We start from the raw sequence: 22,494 nt of genomic DNA, 5'->3' as shown, positions 1-22,494 counted from the left end.
AAATCCTAAGTAGCAACATTCTAGAGCTCAGATTGTGATGTCATAATGCCTCATTCCACCAATGCCTAAGCTCCGTCCTCATCTGCACAAGCCTCAAACACCTTAAAATCCTAAGTAGGAACATTCTAGAGCTCAGATTGTGATGTCATAATGCCTCATTCCACCCAATGCCTAAGCTCCGTCCTCATCTGCACAAGCCTCAAACACCTTAAAATCCTAAGTAGGAACATTCTAGAGCTCAGATTGTGATGTCATAATGCCTCATTCTACCAATGCCTAAGGTCCGTCCTCATCTGCACAAACCTCAAAACACTTGAAAATCCTAAGTAGCAACATTCTAGAGCTCAGATTGTGATGTCATAATGCCTCATTCCACCAACGCCTGAGCTCCATCCTCATCTGCACAAGCCTCCAACACTTTAAAATCATAAGTAGCAACATTTTAGAGCTCAGATTGTGATGTCATAATGCCTCATTCCACCAATGCCTAAGCTCCATCCTCACCTGCATAAGCATCAAACACTTTAAAATCCTAAGTAACAACATTCTAGAGCTCAGATTGTGATGTCATAATGCCTCATTCCACCAATGCCTAAGCTCCATCCTCACCTGCATAAGCATCAAACACTTTCAAATCCTAAGTAGCAACATTCTAGAGCTCAGATTGTGATGTCATAATGCTTCATTCCACCAATGCCTAAGCTCCATCCTCATCCGCACAAGCCTCAAACACCTTCAAATCCTAAGTAGGAACATTCTAGAGCTCAGATTGTGATGTCATAATGCCTCATTCCACCAATGCCTAAGCTCCGTCCTCATCTGCACAAGCCTCAAACGCTTGAAAATCCTAAGTAGCAACATTCTAGACTCAGATTGTGATGTCATAATGCCTCATTCCACCAATGCCTAAGCTCCATCCTCACCTGCATAAGCATCAAACACTTTCAAATCCTAAGTAGCAACATTCTAGAGCTCAGATTGTGATGTCATAATGCCTCATTCCACCAATGCCTAAGCTCCGTCCTCATCCGCACAAGCCTCAAATATTTTAAAATCCTAAGTGTGGTTAAGGCAGAGCTTACAGGAATGGGACAGGGACAGCAACAGCGACAAAACTCGAAGGGAGAGGGAAAAATTTGTCTCTATGTCTTTCTCTAATCTAAATCTCAAGGGGGCATGGTAGAGGTGTGGTGTGGATAGGACTAAGGCAAGCTTATGACTTGGACGTTTTTCTGCCATAATCAAACATTTAAGAATATTTGTCCAGGGCACAATTTGAACATCTGGGGCTAGACTTATTTTAACAATGAATAAGGGACAAAAAGGGTGCCCAAACTGACCAGGTGACTAATGAAGGGATGTAGGCATGCCCCCCCCCCAACAATCCCCTAGTGGACACTAACCCCCTCCCAGCCCCACCCTAAAGATGTAAACAAAACAGGACATCCTTTCCATCCTTCAGCACTTCCAGGGTCCCTTAGTCTCGTACACTTTGTCACGTGTGACTTTATCATATGAGTCAGAAAACTTGAATGCGCTGCACTGAACTCCGTTGGAAGGCTAAACTGGGGCTTAAGTGGAAGCTGAACAAACACAAGGCTAGATCTGCATTGATCCTCCTTCCTCTTAGGCTCTTCTCATTTTGTGAACTAAACTAAACCTTAACCCTTGCTAAATGTGTGGGACCAGCATCCTCAGGAGGTGAGTTGCCCTCGAAAGAAGGTAGCAGATAAAGGCCAAATGGCCCATCCAGTATCTCCTCCGCTCCCCGGTGCCTAACCCAGGCCCTTGTGAATTCAGACGCAGTCTTCGTCTCCACCACTTCCACCGGGAGACTATTCCACGCATCCACCACCCTTTCTGTAAAGAAATATTTCTTCAAATTAATCCTGAGCCTATCACCTCTTAAGTTCATCCTATGCCCTTCCGGAGTATTCCTTCATTTGAAAAAGACCCACCTCTTGTACATTTACACCACGGAGATATTTAAACGTCTTCCAAAGTAGACATATTGCGTTCTCTAAGTCTGTCCCCATAAGCTTTATGACAAAAACCACTACCCAATTTTGTTGCATGTCTCTGGACTGACTCCATCCTTTTTATATCTTTTTGAATATGTGATTTCCAGAATTGTGCAGAGTCTTCCAAATGGGGCCTCACCAGAGACTTATACAACAGCATTACCCCTTGTTTAGAGAATCCCATTGGTTACCTTGGGTCCTCAGTTGGTGGGTTTTTTTTTGGGGGGGAGGTTTGTGTGTTAATTGGTGCAACTGCCCAATGATTTTCCTATTCTATTGTCCTACGACTCAAACATGCACTTCAGGTAGGGTTACCAGTTGTCCTCCTTTTGAAAACATGTCCAGGGGTCCAGATGGCTTCTCAAAACCCAGCATTTTGTCCGGGTTTTGAAAAGCCTCCTCTCAATCGTGTTGGGCAGGAGGCAATTCACACATGCACGAATTGCCTCCTGCCAGACCAAAGCAGGCATTGATAGTGAGTAAGCTCATGGAAACACTAATCAAGCGTGAATTAGACACGATCCTGAACGAGGAAAATCTACGCGATCCCCATCAACATGGGTTCACCAAGGGCAGGTCCTGCCAATCCAATCTTATCAGCTTCTTTGACTGGGTAACAAGGAAGCTGGACTCGGGAGAGTCCCTGGACATCGTGTACTTGGACTTCAGTAAAGCTTTTTATAGCGTCCCCCACCACAGGTTATTGAGCAAGATGAAATCCATGGGACTAGGGGTTACTCTAACGACATGGGCCAATGACTGGCTAAGCGGTAGGCTTCAGAGGGTGGTGGTAAATGGTAACCTCTCTAAAACGTCGGAGGTGACCAGTGGAGTGCTGCAGGGCTCAGTCCTGGGTCCGATCCTCTTCAACATATTTGTAGGAGACCTACCTCGGGAGCTTCAAGGTAAAATAACACTGTTCACCGACAATGCCAAATTATGTAACATTGTAAGTAAAAGCGACTTGACCGACAGCATGAAGCAGGACTTGCTGTTATTGGAACACTTGTCCTCGACCTGGCAGCTGAACTTCAACGCAAAGAAATGCAAGGTCATGCACCTAGGCAACAATAACCCATGCAGAACTAAATTTAGTAAATAACTGAATGGGGAGACCTTGACTAGGACTGTGGCAGAACGAGATTTAGGGGTGATCAGTGAAGACATGAAAACTGCCAATCAAGTGGAGAAAGCTTCATCCAAGGCCGGACAAATGCTAGGTTGTATCCCTAGAAGCTTCGTTAGCCGGAAGCCCGAGGTCATTATGCCGTTGTACAGAGCCATGGTGAGACCTCATCTGGAGTACTGTGTACAATTCTGGAGGCCACACTACCGTAAGGATGTGCTGAGAGTTGAGTTGGTTCAGAGAATGGCCACCAGGATGGTCTTGGGGCTCAAGGATCTCACGTACGAGGAAAGGCTGGACAGATTGCGGCTATACTCTCTCGAAGAACGCAGGGAGAGGAGGGACATGATCGAGACATTTAAGTATATCACTGGTCGTGTAGAGGTGGAAGATGAGATTTTCTTTCTTAAAGGAACCTCGGCCACAAGAGGGCATCCGCTGAAACTCAGGGGCGGGAAATTTCATGCCGACACCAGGAAGTATTTCTTCACAGAGAGAGTGGTTGGAACAAGCTCCCAGAGCAGGTGATCATCGCCAACAGCGTGCCTGATTTCAAGAATAAGTGGGATGCCCACGTCGGATCTCTACGAGGGAAGTGTAAAGGTATCGCCACCTGAGTGTGATCTCTAGGAGGGTAGTTAGGGAGGGTTAATAGAGTGGGCAGACTTGATGGGCTATAGCCCTTTTCTGCCGTCATTTTCTATATTTTCTATTGGGGGGGAAGAGGGGGGCGGAGCTAGGGTGGGACTTGGACAGGCTGGATGCACATCTAGGGTGTCTGGATTTTACAATCTGGCAACCCTAACTTCAGGTGTTCTCGATAGAACCTTGATCTGTGTATCCATATGTTTCTCCAACTCAGCCCAACCTTTAGACAGTGGTCCCCAACCCTGTCCTGGAGCACAACCAGACCAATTGGGTTTTCAGGCTAGCCCTAATGAATATGCATGAGAGAGATTTGAATATAATGGAAATGCAAATCTGTCCCATGCATATTCATTAGGACTATCCTGAAAACCCGATTGGCCTGGTGGTTCTTCAGGACAGGGTTGGAGACCACTGCTTTAGACGACTCTTCTTGTACTATGTGTTGGATGTGTTCATCCTGTCGATAATTATGAAAACCGCATCGAATTGCCAGGTGTCTAGCGGCCTATAAATCAAATGTTATGTTTTACTTTGAGTGGCATGTTCAAGCCTTCTCCACAAGGAAGTTGGTCATCACATTTCCCAGCTGTGCACTGGGTCTTTGGCTTCACCCCAGCTCCTCTGAACCTTCCCTAGCGGCCCTGTGCCATTTTTCTTGTCTTATGCAATTGCAAAGAGGTACAGAAGGGAAGAAGGAAGTCCCATGGGCAGAACATTGTGTTCCAGAGAAATCCCAAATTATGACACATTTTCAGTCTGAACCAGGCAGCTGCAGTTGCAAAACCAGAAGAGAAGCTGAAAAAGAACGGGCTCTTTCCCACAGCCTCGATTTCCTGCTTACATGTTACTTAACTATCTATGTGTGCATGTATTTATTTATTTGGGGAGGGGGGGGGAGGGAAATCGTATTGAACATAGTGGTGGGGGTGTAGATCATGTTTTGGGTGGGATGGTGGAGGAACACCGTGCCTTGTGCTCTTCCTTCTCCGTTTCGTGCAGCACTATTCGACTTCCTCGTGGAGGGTCTTCCCAGTCTGACTTTTTTTCTCCTCTGTCCTTAGCTTTGCAGAAGATCAAATCAAAATAAGACTTGTAGTCAAACCAACATTTAAGGGGGGGGGGGGGAAGAGTATGGCGCAATGGTTAAAGCTACAATCTCAGTACTCTGAGGTTGTGGGTTCAAAACCCATGCTGCTCCTTGTGACCCTGGGCAAGTCACTTAATCCCCCCATTGCCCCAGGTACATTAGATAGATTGTGAGCCCACCAGGACAGACAGGGAAAAATGCTTGAGTACCTAAATAAATTCATGTAAACTGTTCTAAGCTCCCCGGGGAGAACAGTATGGAAAATTAAATAAATAAATCAGAGAGGCTCAGCATTTGATTTTTGAACCCTGTCGGTGGTCACCAGGGACACAGTGAGAGCAGGAGTGTATGGTGGCGTAGCGAGGGTGAGAGGTACCCCTCCCCTCTTATCCGCCCTCTGCTCCTTCCCTGCCCCCCCCCACCGTGCATGGGCACCCTTCCCTACCTCTTTTAACTTCCCTGGCGCGAGCAGCATCGGCTCTGTGACATCACTTCCTAGACCCGGGACCTGGAAGTGATGTCAGAGGAAGAGCCAATGCTGGTGCGAGCAGCAAGTTGGAGTTGCTCCTTGTGCTGGCAAAGAGATAGAGGTTATAGTGGGGGGAAGTGAAGGTGCGTGTGTGGTGGGGGGAGGAGTGGGAAAGGGCGGGGGATGGAGCGCAGGAGGGATGCCAGCGCTTTCACCAAGACAGTGCCTGGGGTAGACCACCCCCCTCCCCGCCCCCCGGTACTATGCCACTGGCCACCCAGGAAAATGGCAGGATGTCAAAAAAGGACACAACTAGAAGACGACAACGTGTGCATTATTTATTATTAGGATTTATGGGGTAAAAGGTTGTTTGGGCCATGACCCCGATCATCAATCCCATTCCACTGCCTGTGATGAAGACAAAAGGAGAATCACAGAGCAGGGATAAAAGTGAGGCTGCCAATTGGATCCAGACTCACAGGGCATGCAGGGACTTGTAGTTCTGATTTCCCCATTGCATTCGCTAAGAAAAGCAAGACTACAAGTCCCAGCATGCACTGGGGTAAAACCAGGACTGGGTCAGCCCTGTCCTGTGAATCTGGATCCCAGTGGCAGCCTTACGCAAGAAAGAAGATGGCCAAAGAGACAGACATGCAGCATTCCTGTTGTGGTAATGCACAAAGGGATTCTGCTATTCTTCATTCAATCGTAGGCCAGTCCTCGCCATGCTTCCCCGTTTTCCAGGGCTTCTTTCAATTGCTTGATGCTCCTTGATGGTATCCAGCCAACGGGCCTTTGGTCTCCCCTGCTTCCTTTTACCAATGACCGTTCCGAGTAGCGCCTCCTTTTCTAGTGAATTCGCCCTCATCACATGTCCAAAATAGGTCCGTTTCTGTCTGGTAATCTTGCCTTCCAGGGACAACTCTCTATAATCTCTATGGGTCGCTAAAGGCTGTCCATGCAATTGTTCAATCTGAGAGCGAGCAGAATTGCAATCCCAGCATGCTCTGGATGGCACTGGAAGCTGTCTCTTCCTTCATTAATTGCCCCAGGTACAATAGATAAGAGTGAGAGGGAAAATGCTTGAGTACCTGAATGTAAACTAAAAATAAATTAATTCATGTTAATGTATTCAATGTCATGTTAATTTATTCAGTCATGTCTCATCCCTTTTCATCTATTGACATTGGCTTCCATTTTGCATAAACTATTTGCTTAGCACAAAGGCCCCAATTCTAGAAACGGCTCTACTGGTTAGGCACCCTAATGTTTGAATTGGTTTAATTGCCTTTAATCGATGTGATAATTGTCACTTAAAAGCAATTAAAATAAAAAAAGATGGTGCCAGAACCGCAACTACGGAGGGGCCTAAGGGTAAAATAAGCATGGTTAATGCCGGAAGTACCTTGAGCTGTTGGTAGGTGCCTCCGTAGTTGTGATTCTTGTCACAGATAGGCCTCAAAAACCCTGGCCTACAGTTTTTAATTACCTTTAATTGACGTGATAATTGATTGCGTTGTTTAAAAGCAATTAAAATGTCATCGAAGAAAAGATTCTGCCTCTTCAAATTACGACTATGGAGGTGCCTAAGGGTAAAATAGGTGTGGGTAACACCGGAAACACCCTTAGACATCGGTAGGTGCCATCACAGACTCACGTTCCGGGACAGACACTATACTCACGTTACCCCTCTCTAAAGTCACTTCATTGGCTTCCCATCCATTTCCAAATATAATTCAAACTCCTCTTCCTGACCTACACGTGCACTCACTCGTCTGCACCTATGATCCCCCCCTCCATGAGCTCTACTCAGCTGGTAAGTCCCTCCTATCTGTGCCCTTCTCTTCAACTGCCAACTCCAGACTCTGTCCCTTCTACCTTGTCGCATCGTATGCTTGGAACAAGCTGCCCGAATCCCTACGGCGGGCTCCGTCTCTGGCTGTGTTCAAGGCCCAGTTAAAAGCCCACCTCTTTGAGAGTGCTTTTGCCTCCTAACTCCTCTCAACTTGGGTTCTGCATCCCCAATCCTCTGTTATGTCTGTCTGTCCAAGTTAGATTGTAAGCTCCTCTGAGCAGGGACCGTCTATAAATGTCAGCCCACCTCTTTGAGAGTGCTTTTGCCTCCTAACTCCTCTCAACTTGGGTTCTGCATCCCCAATCCTCTGTTATGTCTGTCTGTCCAAGTTAGATTGTAAGCTCCTCTGAGCAGGGACCGTCTATAAATGTCAGCCCACCTCTTTGAGAGTGCTTTTGCCTCCTAACTCCTCTCAACTTGGGTTCTGCATCCCCAATCCTCTGTCATGTCTGTCTGTCCAAGTTAGATTGTAAGCTCCTCTGAGCAGGGACCGTCTATAAATGTCAGCCCACCTCTTTGAGAGTGCTTTTGCCTCCTAACTCCTCTCAACTTGGGCTCTGCATCCCCAATCCTCTGTCATGTCTGACTGTCCAAGTTAGATTGTAAGCTCCTCTGAGCAGGGACCGTCTATAAATGTCAGCCCACCTCTTTGAGAGTGCTTTTGCCTCCTAACTCCTCTCAACTTGGGCTCTGCATCCCCAATCCTCTGTCATGTCTGTCTGTCCAAGTTAGATTGTAAGCTCCTCTGAGCAGGGACCGTCTATAAATGTCAGCCCACCTCTTTGAGAGTGCTTTTGCCTCCTAACTCCTCTCAACTTGGGCTCTGCATCCCCAATCTTATATGTCGTGTCTGTCTGTCCAAGTTAGATTGTAAGCTCTTCTGAGCATGGACTGTCTATAAATGTCACAATGTACAGTGTTGTGTACACTTTTCAGTGCTATATAAGTGTAGGGGTACCAGACGTCCGGATTTCCATTGACACGTCCTCCTTTTGAGGAAATGTCCGGGAATCCAGACGACTTTTCAAAACCCGGTACTTTGGGTTTTGAAAAGCTTCTGGCAACGAGTGACGTCGGGACGGCATTTGTGCATGCGTGGATAGAATGTGGTGATGTCACATACATGCGCGTGACATTATCACATCATACCAGTGCATGCGCAAATGCCGTCCAATGTCGCTTGCTGCTCGTGCAGGTCTAGGAGGCGGCCATGGGTGCGGATCTTCCGTTTGGAAAATCTGGGAACCCTATATAAGCGATAAGTAGTAGAAAGGCGCTGGACGTAGGCCTTGAAAAGCCTGGCTTGCATCTCTGGCATCTATCTGTGATGTGGCCGCTATTTTCGAAACAGTGTCACCGCATGATTGACACAGTCAGCGCCACTTTTGTGGGTGGCGTCTGGTCATGGCGCCATTTATAGAATCTGGGCCATGTTTATTATTTGGGGGACCCGCTGTATCTACCCCATTGTTTGCTTTTCCTGGCATGTCATGAGATCCCCAGGCATTCAACACTTTTCTTTTTGGCCCAGTTCCACCCATCTACAACCCGTTATGCCCCAGTCCTGTCCCCAATCCTGCCCTAACTCCGCCCCAGTCCCGCCGCCTGCTGCCTGCTCTCATTGGGCAGGAGGGGGCTTTTCAAAACCCAAAGTGCCGGATTTTGAAAAGCCGTCCGGACCCTCAAACATGTCCTGAAAAGGCTATGTGCTTTCCATCCATATGTTAACCCTACTTGGACATGTCCTCGAAAAGGCAATGAGCAGTTCTTCAAGGTTCTACTAAAGACCCATTCTTTGACCTTGATTTTGGCACCTACACATCGGGTCCTTTGCTTAGCCAGACCTCGGCCTTTCAGAAGGCCATGTTTGGTTTGTTTTCAGCCATTCTTGTTTCGTTTTCGAATGGCCTTCCTTTCTCATATTCATTTTAGATTTTGCGCCATCATGGTCTGCCTGTCAGAAAAGACACTATAACAAGTTTTAAAGAAACCTAAACAGTCTAATGTCATTAGCCATACGAAGGCCACCTCTGAAGCTCTTGCAAACAATTTGAACCTTTATGGGGAGGGAGGATTTGCATCCAAAAGGGTTCCACGATGGACTGAGCTGGGTTTCATCCAGAGCTTCCCAAACTGTGGGTCAGAACCCCATGGTCTGGAGGGGGGGGGGGGGGGGGGAGTTATTATTCTACACCTCCAAGGGATCACACAGTTTTATTTGGCTGCCATCATAGACTCACAGCCAAAAAAAGGCTGGGAAGCTCAGCTACCTCTTAGGTCTCAGATTCACCAAGCTGCTCCTCTAAATTTCACACTCAGATCCCACGAGGGAATCTCTGCTACTCCAGGCTTTATGACATCACACTATAAGAACATAAGAGTTGTCCTGCTGGGGCCCATCAAGCCCAGTATCCTGTTTCAAGATCCCAAGGAATAAAACCGTTTTTATGCTGCTTATTTTAGGAATAGGCAGTGGGGTTCCCAAAGCTATCTCAATAATGGTTTATTGACTTTTGTTTTAGGAAATTATCCATACCTTTTTTAAACCCTGTTAAGCTAGCTATTTTCGTCACATTCTCTGGCAACAAATTCCAAAGTTTAATTACACATTGAGTGAAGAAATATTTTTTTCTGATTTGTTTTGCGTGCCTCCCTAGTCCTAGTATTTTTGGAAAGCGTAAACAAGTGATTTACATTTACCCTTTCCACTCCACTCAGTATTTTATGCCGAGACGTCGCTTCTCCAAGATGAAGAGCCGTAGCCGCTTTAGCCTTTCCTCATAGGGGAATCGTCTCATTCCTTTTATCATTTTTGTTACTCTTCTCTATACCTTTATTAATTCCGTTATCTTTTTTTAGATGAGTGACCAGGATTTCACACAGTTTTCGAGGTTTGGACAAATTCCTGGAGAAAAAGTCCATAGTCTGTTATTAAGATGTGGGGGAAGTTTCAAGTTTATTTGTAATTTAATATACCGACCATCACAAGTATCTGGTTGGTTTACATAAAAAAAAATAATAATAATAAAAAAAAAATATATATATATATTTAAAATTGCATAAATAGCTAAGAAAGAAAAAAAAATGGGGAAGTTAATGACAAGACAAAGACATAATTGAGACAAGTGGGTGACAAGAGGAGGGAGGGGGAAAGGGAGGTTGTTATTACATTATATAAATGAATAAAAAGGAAGGAAAGAAAGGGAAGGATTGGTAGCATGGAATGTTGCTACTCTTTAGGATTCTAGAATCTTGTTTTTGTGATTTGACCGTTGGGTCCAGCTCGGCAGTTGAGGGGCCCTGCACTTGTGGTTTGATGGACTTTGTGGTGGCGGCTGGGAGAGACCGGACTGGAGCCTTGTTCTGGTTGGGGTTGTGGAGGACCTGGTCTGAATCCTTTGCTCCTGTGTGCCAACGGCTGCGTGCTGTAGTTTGCCCCTGTTTAGGAGCGGAAAGAGAGGTGGCAGGTCTCAGGTGGGCGGCCGTAGGCAGCGATCGAGCCAGGCTCCTGAAGTCGATGGCCTGCAGTTAGAGGAGCTGGAGGGAGCTTCCCACGAGATTCACTGTCCGGATGTGCTTGATGGATCGTGCTGGAGTGGGGGACTCGCCCCCGGTGTCCAGCTTCAGCGCCCCGTGGTCGTTGTGGTCCTCTTCGCCGCCTCCGCCTGTCTCCTGCGCACCTGGCTCCGGCGGCAGCGGCCTGTTTGGCGCTTTCCCAGCCCGGAATCTGAGGGCTTCTGCCCCGAAATCCCAGCGTCCATCAGCCCGGCTTTTCTCCAAAGTTTCTCGCCGGTGTCGCACAGCGGGGGCTAGCGGAAAGGATCACTACCGGACCTGGGAGCGGAGAGATGAGGTCGGCAAAATCTGAGTGGAGGTTGTACTGTCCAGCGCACTGGGTGTCGACCTGGAAACTGAAAGACGTTTCTTTTCATCGGAGATGTGGTTGGTGTACATCGGATGATAACAGCGGCTGATCGGATTAACGGCTGAAGTGTTTGGGACAGAGATTTGTTGGTCTGACTTAAGTGATGCTGCTCCCTTTTGTCTCTTATATCATCATGTTTATTATATCCTAATTTTACTCTTTTTATTTATTTGTTTTATATCTTTATTTTTAAATTATTCCTCAGAATTCCATTGCTCAACGTTTTTCCACTCACATTCCTTTCTTATTCATTCTTTTTCACATTTATTATGTCCATATATGTTCTTTTTAAAAAAAAAATAAATTTCCATATTTAGTTTTAATCCAAACAAATTTAATTTATTTAGTTTATCTATTTAATTATTACTGAAATGTATACTTTACTTTAAAAGAATTATGGCCTTAGAGAGATCAGTGTACTCTTGTTAGGATGTTTCATATCTTGTTTACTATTTCTGTCTTTATTTTTACTCCTACTGCTCAATAACTGTCTTCTAGGTACTTTAGTTAGATTGTGAGCCTTCGGGACAGTAAGGGAATTCCAAGTACCTATTCTTTATTTATCTTATTTTACTGTATTCTTTAATATATATTTCTCTGTAAACCGCTTTGAACCTAACGGATTTAGCAGTATATAAGAAATAAATTACTTACTTACTTACTTGAGATTCTTTATGGAATGCTGCTACTCTTTGGGATTCTAGAATCTTGTGACTCTGGGATTCTGGAATCTTGCTATTCCTTGAGATTCTTTATGGAATGTTGCTACTCTTTAGGATTCTAGAATCTTGTGACTCTGGGATTCTGGAATCTTGCTATTCCTTGAGATTCTTTATGGAATGTTGCTACTCTTTAGGATTCTAGAATCTTGTGACTCTAGGATTCTGGAATCTTGCTATTCCTTGAGATTCTTTATGGAATGTTGCTACTCTTTAGGATTCTAAAATCTTGTGACTCTCTGGGATTCTGGAATCTTGCTATTCCTTGAGATTCTTTATGGAATGTTGCTACTCTTTGGGATTCTAGAATCTTGTGACTCTCTGGGATTCCGGAATCTTGCTATTCTTTGAGATTCTCTATGGAATGTTGCTACACTTTGGGGTTCTAGAATCTTGTGATTCTCTGGGATTCCGGAATCTTGCTATTCTTTGAGATTCTCTATGGAATGTTGCTACTCTTTGGGGTTCTAGAATCTTGTGACTCACTGGGATTCCGGAATCTTGCTATTCTTTGAGATTCTGTATGGAATGTTGCTACTCCTTGGGTTTTGGCCAGGTACTAGGGACTTGGATTGGTCACTGTGAAAACGGGCTTCTGGGCTTGATGGACCATTGGTCTGACCCAATAAAGCTATTCTTTTGTGGGACTCACTGCTACTCTCAGGCTCTGTAATGTCATTCTATTCCTGGGATTCTCAGAGCCAGGTCAGCCGTACCCTCTCCCCACTTAATTTTCAGGTTTATAGCCCACAGGCCCCCACCCCCCAGGTTTTGATAAACTAAAAAGTAATGATCATTCCACAAAATTCCTATACAAATACAGATTGAAGAATATGCCGATGGTTTTATGAATTTGTGCAGCTGCTCTTTACTGCCCCCAGGAGGCTGCCCTAGCTCTGGGGATTCCCTCACTGCTCCTAGGATTCCCTGTGGTTTCCAGGTTCTGTGACATCATCTTATCTCCAGCTCACAAGGCAACTCAAGTTTTCTCCGTTTTCCCTCTTTTTGCCCGTTCTCATGCTCAGTGTAGGTCCGAATCCAGATTCAGGAGACCCTCCGGCAGGGGCTTAGGACTCAGCAAGGAAATGGCAGACATTAAACACACCAGGAGATTTCTTATATTTATTCAGAAGCCAAGTTATCTATAAAAAAATCTTAATACTAAAATTGCCTTTACACAGAATTTACTGTTCATAAAACCTTCTGTTTGTTTGCTTTAGTGTTTACATAGGAAAAAAAAAACAAACTTACTTCAGACTCATATTATACTGTACAAATTTACAGTTGGATTTTTACAACATGAAACACTCTTACAAAATAAAATTCCACCTCCCCCCGCACCCCTTTTCACCCCCAGCCCCCTCCGCTTCATGCAAAGAAACAGAGGAACAAAATCTAGGAAACAGCACAGGGAAACGGGTCTTTTCCTGCTGTCCCTAGTAGTCAGCAATAAAATGAATGACTCCATCAGCCAAAAGAACTCCAAGTTACCCAGTTCTGGTTTTCTATTTTCCATCCTGGAAAACTCTGGAACAGTCAATGATTGGAATAAAAACAGGACCTGGAGCTAGACTGGCAGTATGGCGCTATTCCTGCTGCCATAAGATTTTGGTTATTTTAAAAAAATTATTATTACTATTTCTAATTATTTTACAGATTTCGAGCAACAGTGGATTTCTTAAATAGAATTCAGAGCAGAGTTCAGACGGACCGGCGCTGGCTTGCTCTGTGGTTAGGAGGAATCAGTTCTAGCTAATTGCAAGGGGGGGGTCTGCCGTCTACTAGTAGACACAGCAAGGTATTGCACTCATGCCAAAAGACTGGGGAGGGGAGACGCAGAGCCACACCCAATTCATGGGGCTTTCCCAAGACCCAGTGCTTAGAAGCCTTCTCCTCCCTGCCCTGAAGAGCAGCCTGGAGTAAAGGCCCGTGTGAGTTCTAGTTTCAGAACTTTTCTCTCTTTGAAGACCGAGAGATGCCCGATTGGAACGGGTTTCTCTTCTTCACCATCCGGAGGAAGAGGTTGCTCTGGATTTCTGCGTCACTGAGTTCTACCCACTGTCCTCCCACTTGAACCCACCCGTGCTCTGTTTATACCAACAAATGTTTCTTCAAACATCTGGAAACCAGAAAAACTACCATCAAATGCTCTGAGAACTTACAACCAACATTCTGGGATGGGACAACAAACCCTATTACAACTTTTGTTGGAAAAGAAAAAAAATGTTTAGTGTTTAGACAGGTGAAGAGAATAGATTTTCTCGGTTTCAGGATGGCCGATTTTTCTGATGCCACACACACACGGGACCTGCTGAAACATGTTCCCCCTCACGACCCTTCTTTGGTGTCAAATCACCAACTAAAGGCAGGATCTTTGTCCTTTCAGAAACTCAGGGAAATGGGAGTTTGGGATAAATCTTTACTTGTGCCCACTCAGTGCCAGGCAGCCAGAGGCAGGGTAGATTAATGGTTTGGTGACTTCCTAACCTTCTGGCTAAGTAATCCCACTGACTCTTTCAATGAAAAATGTCAGAAAAAAAAAAAAAAAGAAATATATGAAAGAGGAACTGAAGGAAAGACATTTAGGACCTTTTTGGCCACATCTCTAAAAGAAGATTGCCAGTCTTCTATATCTCGACTCTGCTCCCACATGTGACCTGAAAATCCCAGGCTAGATTACTAACTGGGCTAACATAATGTTAATATCTAGTTTGAGGGGTCTTTGAATCTTCCCCTTCCAGGAACTGACAGACAAGGTTTCCTGCTCACCAGCTCTTGCCCCGATCCCCACTAGGAGAGGCCGAGATTCAGGGTTACGTAGCTGGCTGGGAACATAGACAGCTATCCTGCGATGTGCAGTGGGCTGAATATCTGGCTTAGGAGATTGGTCTTATGACATAGCTGGTCACCACCGATATTCAGTGGCCAGATAGAGCTGGGTGCCTAGAAGGGTGGTCTGTCTTTTGGCATCGAGACTTGACCGCTAACACTGGCCTAGCTGGCTATGTCTCAGTTGGCCAAATCTAAACTGGAAATTCAATGCTGGCCGCCAGATATGGTGCCGGCATTGAATTTCTGGGTTCGCTGAAGATCATGGGAGATCAGCGACTGATTCCCAGTCTGAAGAAGGGAAGGACCGTACCTCACTTTTTACGAGTGAGGCAGCTTGCAGCAGTTACAGGGTCCAATAATGAAAAGGTTTGTTTAGAGCTGGATTCACTAAGGCCACGGATCCGATCCGTGGCCAGGGGGCTGATTCACAAAGCGCCCTCATGTAAATGAGTGATCGTAATTACGCCTCCCACCGGATCGCTTTCCAGTGTTCCTGACGCATGCGCAGATCATCTCCTTTGCCTGTAGATGGTCTGCACATGCTCACCGCCGAGCTTGAAACTTTTTTTTTTTTTTTGTTAAGGTGCTGGAAACTTTTGCGAGCCCATGGTTTCAACCCACAGGTTGAAAGCAGGGCTGCACCGCGGGTGAAAACCACAGAGTCGGGGCAGAGAGCAGGGTTTTTGCTCAAGCGACTGGTTTTCACCAGTCGCTTGCTTTTGGGTCGGCCACCCCAGTCGGTGTGCCTTCGTTAGTTTAGTGAATCGTGTCCTTCCTACTTTGCATGCCATTTCCTCTTATTTGCATGCGCGGATCAGATTGGATCGGAGGATGATCAGCCACGAGGTCGGAAGAAAATCGGGTCGCAAAGTGGTCAGGACACAATCGGTGTCCTTAGTGAATCTAGTCCTTAGTTAGTTAATTTCAGGACTCAACAATTCATCACTTTTACATTTCCCAGCCTGGCCATCTCTTAAATTTTACTAGGACAATGTGTCTGGTTGAAATTGAACCAATTAGCTTGGGCCAGGAGCGGGGGGACGGGACACATGATTATCATTTAACCAGAGAGAACAGAAATCCCGTGCTATCAATTAAATATAGCCAGTTAAGTTTAATTGGAGAAATTGCTGATTTCAAGATAACCAGGTAACCATAGCCAACCATGAATATCTGGTTACCTTTAACTCGATATTCTGCAGCTGAAAATCAGGCCCTTAGAATTCAGGTAGAATCATTTCCCGCTAATAGGTATCTGAAACAACGTGAGACAGCAATGTATTTATGGAAGACAGAGGACCCCCCCCCCCCCCCCCCCCGAGGCTTGCAGGGCAAAGGAATTTGGTGCTGGAGAGGCTCAGGCTGTTGACAATTGAGGATAGATATTATAAGATGGGATGTGGAAATGTCTTACCCAGAATATAAACCAGGGAGATCCTGAACCTAAAGGGCATTTCTTACGTTTTAGTGACCAGGAGGTGCCCAGGTGAAATTTGGCGACACCTGTGACCTATGTCAGTGTCAGGCAAACGTTTGCCCGTGTTCTCTATCTGAGAGTCCAGGTAACCATGACAACAAGACCTGTAGGCACTTGCACAGGAAGCAGAAGTGAGACCTGAAGAGGGATCCAGGAAACATCAGTCCTGATCCGGTCTATTACATACAGATGACAGAAGCTGAACTACAAACCCCACAATGCACTGAGAGAGACGTTCAAAATGCAGTCTCCTTCCTATACCTGGGCCAAATCACATTGCTGAAAAAGGAACTGAAGCTGAGCTAGAAGGTGCTAGAACTCCGTTTCCCTGCAGCAAAAGATCGTACCCTCCTCACCGCGCACACTCAGACGAGGTGTGCATGGGCGTTTGTATTTTTACCATCTCCGTACTTTTTCACAAAACAGCATTTTACTAGATTTTGTGTCATTTCGGCTGGGCATCGAGCAACATCACTGACGTTTTCTTATACTTTTTAAAATGGTGGCATGTCCCTATGGGTTCTGCAACCTGATTGTCCAAAGTGCGTTGCACTACTCGCTCTAGCCGAACCACTGGGCGGATGAATTTCTTTCGGAAAGGCGGTGCACCCAGTCCGCACTTTCTCTGGGTTTCGTGCCTAGCGTTGGCTGCCGTGCGCACGACATGCTTTGGTTTGATGTCTCGCCACGGCATCCATAATGTGATGGATTATTTGTGCAGTAAACAGCTTTCTCGGGTTGGAGGGAAGGGAATCCCAGTGACAAAAATGCTTCCACTTAATCGGCTTTCCTCGGACCATCCCCTCTGGGCACACGCTGGTGTCTTCCTGGCGAATCCTTTCTCTGCTTTAAAATCCTGCAGTGACTTATAAATTGTAGCTCTGTGTCCTTGTTCTCTGTCACCCTAATGAACCTGACCCATTAAACCCACCCTGGCACTAGTCAGTTCCATGTCATATGGCCAAGTGAGTCAGTCCTTGTTCCTATCCCCTCCCCCCCCCCCAACATACATATGGACTTTAGTTCCAAAGCTTCTAAGCAAAGAAGGAACACTGCAAGTCCAGAAATGCCTTGGGGGGTGGGGGTGGGGGGGGGGAACCAGCCTGGAGTTATGTGGGAAGCAGATGGCAAGAAGGAAGATGTGGCCTGACATCAGAATTTGGTATTTGTTTTGCTTTTTAGACACTGGGCTTTGGTGGGGAAATTCCAGAATTATGGGGTCCTTTTACTAAGGCCTGTTACCTGATTTAGTGCGCCCATTATATTCCACGGTAAATCGGTTAACACACCTTAGTAAAAGGACCCCTACATGTTTTTTTTACCACCACCTTGACAACACCACAAAGAGAAGCATTTTTCGAAGCAAGCAGTAAATTCCTGGCACCATATTGCAGTGGGAGGGAAGTGGGAACGGAACTGAAAGGAAAGAGGGGAGGCCGGAGAGAACAACTGAAGCCTCCCATTCTGAGGTATTTTTCTGATACAGTAACATGTTTCTTGTTGGAGGGTATTTTTTTTTTTTTTTTGTCCCATTTCCTTATTAAGAAAAAGAGGAGAAGAGTGTGCGTCCTTTGGAAACACTGCTGTGTTAGGCCGGGTTTCCATGAAATACATTTATACAGTTACACGTATGAGCAGCCGTGTTTCTCCTTTCTGGAACACACAGTGGATGCACATGGGAAGGAGGAGGAGTGAAAGAGAGAGGCCAAGGTTTCCCATCTCATAACAGATGGCACCCTGCGGAAAAAAAACCCCTTGCATCAGATACACCGAGAGATGGAGGAGGCCTACGAGGCTGATCACATGACTGGATTCACCCAGCAGCCATCTTGAAATCAACACACAAAACCCTCCATTACTGCCAAGAAACATAAGGGAATCCTGGACGCCAATAAGAAACCATTTAAATAATGCAGCAAAAGATAGGAGTATCGACTGATTATCCATGTTGCACACAGTAGAACAATTTCATAAGCAGACCTCGTGGTGTGAGCACGTCAACCTGCCTTATCCTCCTTGCATGGGGTCATGCTTGTTCCTAGAACATGAGAACGCAGCTCTCCTTGGGAGGACTTTACTTTTTAGTAATATTTTTTCAGAGGTAAATATAAATATGGCTGCCATTTCCACAGGAGAAATGAAAGGTCTCATCCTGATTTATATAATATATATTTATATAATATTTCTATTATCTTCCATAGGAGCATATTAACATCCTCATACGTTTTCTTTGTCAGGTTGGGTTTTTTTTGTTTTTTTTTTTAAAAAGGACTTCACAAAAAGACCCTGGTGTGAATCTAACTCACACAGTCTGCTGAGAGGTTAGTCTGTTTACCCAAGAACACTTAATATATCTTCAATTTTCAGTTCTCAAGTGCTCCTTCTTGTATTTACACACTTACAAGCAAATGTTAGATTTCTCAGCTAAGCTGAAGAAGGACACAGTGCAGTTAAAAAAGAAAAAGAAAAAAAAAAATATTACTTTTTGTCATTTTCCCCCACGTATACTTCCCCCCCCCCAACACAATAAAACTTTGTGAGAAGAAATGTATTATTTACACACTGAATAAATAGATTACACCTGATTCTTCCGTCACCTGCTGGACTGTGGACCAAGAGGTACTCGGAATATATGGCTTTCTTCTGAAAATCTATCATGGACCGTGTGCGCAACAAAGCCAGTTATCCACAATAATAAAGGGATAATGCTAGCCGAGGAAGCCCCTCCTTACCCCGGGGCTCAGCTCGCCTTTGTTAGCCATATTCCCATGTCTGAGAATCCAAACCTTGTCTGCTGTATCCTGGGCAAAAGTAGCAAATTCCACGGACGGGGGTTCCTGCATACTCTCTAGACTTGAACGGCTGTAAATACTGACTCCAAAACCCATCCGTGTGCTAGCAGAGGAAAGCGCTTCAGCATACAAGCCCCTAGCGTTTGAGATGGGACTCCCCAAATCCAGGAGTTCTCTCCCTGGCATCTAGATTCTGGCTCTGCATTCTCTCTGCTCGTTGTGAAGGGCCAGGGCGTGACTTGTCGGTCACTGGCACCTGCCTGTAGAGAGCTTCATTTGATGAGGCCTTTTCTCTTTCTTTTCCCCTCAGCACAGAATGGGCACACCGTCCACTGTCACCAGTCTCCCAGTGGTGGGGTCATAGGTCCCTGCTAGGTAGTAGAGGTCCTGTCTGTCCTGATAGCGTTTGTTTCTCGTCATCTGCTCGTACTGCTCACGACTGATTACTTGGCACTTGTGCGAGATGGTCTGTACATCATTTTCGTCCTCGTGACAGGACTGGTACAGTGCATTCTGGGAACAGAGAGAGAGAGAGAGATGGCGTGAGAATGAAAGGCCTAGAAGAGACCAGCCCCTCCATGTATTCCTGCATATCCTAAATGTGTGTGAGACTAGACCAACCAGAATCAGCAGTTCGGAAAAGAACACAAGACAAATTTTTTTATATAAACCTGGATATAAGAACTATTGGATGAATGATATATGTAATTTTCTAACACATTCTCGCTTTATCTTCTGCCCAATCAGGATCCTCCATTTCTGAACACCTACAGCCGGTTCAACACCCTCCCCACCCTCATGGTTTGTCATCCATTCCCTGACTGACAGTATCTCTTCCTTTCCTCACAAGCTCAAATCCATCTTCTGTCCCCATGATGACTCTTCGTATTCTTACAAGATGGCTTCCAGTTCCATTTCCTTCCCCATAAGCTACTCTGCCCACCTTCCATTCCCTGCCCTCACAGTGCCCCTTCCTATCCTTACCATGTCTCATGTTTACTCTGCCCTATGGCTCACCTTTCCATCACTGTGTCTCTTGCCCAGTTTGGTTTCCTCGGGATGGTAGAACCACTTCACCTTGACCACCATGTTGCTTCCCCAGGACTCCCACATGCTCTCAATGCGGCCGATGTAGGGCAGGTTGGGTCGCCCAGCAGATAGGAAAACGGCACAATCGCCAATCCGCAGGGTCTCCTTTCCTCGTACTATTGCCTTATAGAAAAGCTTCCTGGCTTTCCCCTTCATACCCCTCCTCTGTGGGAACAAACACAACACATTTCTTTCAACGTTCATCCCTTGGGACTCCCAGAAAGATTCAAATTGTTTTAATTTGTTCATGTATCAACAATCATATTAAAAAAAATCAACCCCTTATCTAGGCTGCTCTCCAGGAAATACTCATTTCAAGGAAAAAGCTATTGAATTCCATTGACTAGATTTGAAATTTATAGATGATGCCAACAACTTGGGAAGCGGTCTAGATTTTCCTGGGATTAGAGAGAGTATGCTCCAGTCGGAAGACTCGTATTCACAGCCCCACTTTGACATCCATCAATGGTTAGCTCCTAGTAACTCCCTGCAATACCTGACAACATAAGAGTATTTTCAGATTCAAATATTCCGGATCAGGCTCATGGTTTTCAGCTGAGAATGGTAAAGCTTGTTTAAGAAGAGCCTCATGAATTCAGAATAGGATTGTATGTATGGACAGGACAGGACTAGAAACATGACGGCAGATAAAGGCCAAATGGCCCATCCGCAGCATCCACTATCCCCTCTTCTCCCTATTGGCTAAGGCTCTTAACATTTGCATCTCCTCTTCCTATAGGCTAAGGCTCTTTACACCTGCATTGTGAGGTCATAGAGCTTTATGGTTATAGAAACATAGTCTGAGTGTTCACTTTGTATAAGTTATATTCATGTATTGAATATATTTTGAGACTTATAAAATATTTTTAGGTGATCAATGATAGTACATAAAGAAACATAGAAACATGATGGCAAATAAAGGCCAAATGGCCCATACACAGTATCCCCTATCTCCTCTCCTCCCTAAGAGATCCCACCTGCTTGTCACATGCTTTCTTGAATTCAGATACAGTCTTTGTTTCCACCACCTCTACCAGGAGACTATTCCACACATCTACCACCCTTTCTGTAAAAAAGGGTGGTAGATGCTGTATGTTTAGTTCCCTCTCTAGTAAGTCCATACCCTCTGCTCCATTACTGCCCTCAGTACACAGATCATATAGGTAAACCTCTTCCCTCTCTCCTCCCCACCTTACTGCAGTGCCTGAGGTCATCAGTAATACCTGAGTTGGGTTCCCAGACCATTTCCAGAGCTGTCTAGCTGGCAGGAAGGCAGATATCTTTGGTCGATTTTCCACCGATGGAAGCCTCTTGGCTTTGGAGAAGTTTAGGCCTTCTTTCCTTTTCACCTTGCTCTTGCTTCCTACGGCTGTGGCTTTAGCAATGAAGCAGCGCTGGGGGACAGTGTTCTTGGTGTGCAAAGCCTCTGACTGGGCCAGCAGAGTGGAGACAGGATGTGTAAGACAGGTCTGGAGGAGGAGGGTGGAGTCCTCATCATCAGAGCTGTATGAAGAGTCTTCATTGTCTGAGGAGCATAAGCTGGAGGTGGAGACTGAGCCAGAACTTGAAGAAGTGGAAGATCCTGAAGAGGAGGAAGAAACAGTGAGCCTGGCCATGTACCTGGAAGGAATTCTCTCCCTCAGGCCAGCTTCATTCTCCTCCTCTTCTTCATCCATGTCCGAGAAAGAGCTGTGGCAGTCACTGTCGCAGTTCACAGGATACCCCGATTGCCCGGAGTACTTGCGTAGTGCCAAGCTCATTGGCAGGTCATGCACATGTGCCTTTCCTTTTCTGTCCTTCCCAAGTAGGGATGAGTGGGGATAGCTGTGGCCATGTGACGATCTTTCCATCTTCAGCCCAAAATTCTTATCATACATCAGGAGGGCTTTGCCATTTTTAGTCTTGGGTGACATGACCCCTTCGTGGTCCAACTTGACTAGAAATTCATTCCCTGCCTTTTTTCGCCCTCCCTTTCCAGTCTCTGCTTCTAGTTTGTCTCCTTTTTTTGTCCGTTGTTTTTGGGCAGGCACCATATAGGAGCTGCCCCCAAAGGGTGTGTAGGAGTTAGCAATGCTACTGAACGAGTCAACCCCAAAGCTGTTTCCAAAAATTGGTGCGGCCAGATTCTGCATGGGGAATATGGATTCCTTGGTCTTGATCTTCTTGGCACTTCCATTGAACTGGAAGAGGTTCAAGGTGGTATTTTTGCTGGCCACCTTACGCTTGCTCTGGGCTATTGTGGACCAACTCAGGAGGCTGTTGCTATGTCTCCCCAGAATCTGATCTGTCGAAGACAACAACTTAGCACTGGTATTCGAAACATCAGTTTTACCTGCCAAAACAGAGACAAGGAAAAACCTCAACACATAATTAAATTGACAACCCCAGTAAGACATGGACCAGTTTCCAGAATTCTGGTCCCTTTATTCTGCACAATCAATGTAACAGGGATAC

General features: G+C 45.6%; 1 protein-coding gene across 3 annotated transcripts in view; it reads right to left on the bottom strand.

The window, feature by feature from the left end:
- Positions 1-12,958: 12,958 nt before the first annotated feature.
- Positions 12,959-22,494, bottom strand: part of BAHCC1 (BAH domain and coiled-coil containing 1) — a 320,033-nt gene continuing 310,497 nt past the window's right edge. For 2 of the 3 annotated variants that reach the window (XM_033961808.1, XM_033961807.1), the window contains exons 26-28: positions 21,264-22,372; positions 19,969-20,205; positions 12,959-19,464 (exon numbers count right to left, since the gene is read on the bottom strand). In XM_033961808.1, the coding sequence (XP_033817699.1) occupies positions 19,258-19,464; positions 19,969-20,205; positions 21,264-22,372 (1,553 nt within the window). In that variant the 3' untranslated portion in view covers positions 12,959-19,257. The remainder of the gene's footprint in view (positions 19,465-19,968; positions 20,206-21,263; positions 22,373-22,494) is intronic. The other variant, XM_033961806.1, reaches the window with a different exon arrangement.

The sequence above is a fragment of the Geotrypetes seraphini genome, chromosome 10 (genome assembly GCF_902459505.1).
Source record: "Geotrypetes seraphini chromosome 10, aGeoSer1.1, whole genome shotgun sequence".
Classification (NCBI taxonomy): Eukaryota; Metazoa; Chordata; class Amphibia; order Gymnophiona; family Dermophiidae; genus Geotrypetes; species Geotrypetes seraphini.
This window is presented reverse-complemented; position numbering and strand designations above follow the sequence as displayed.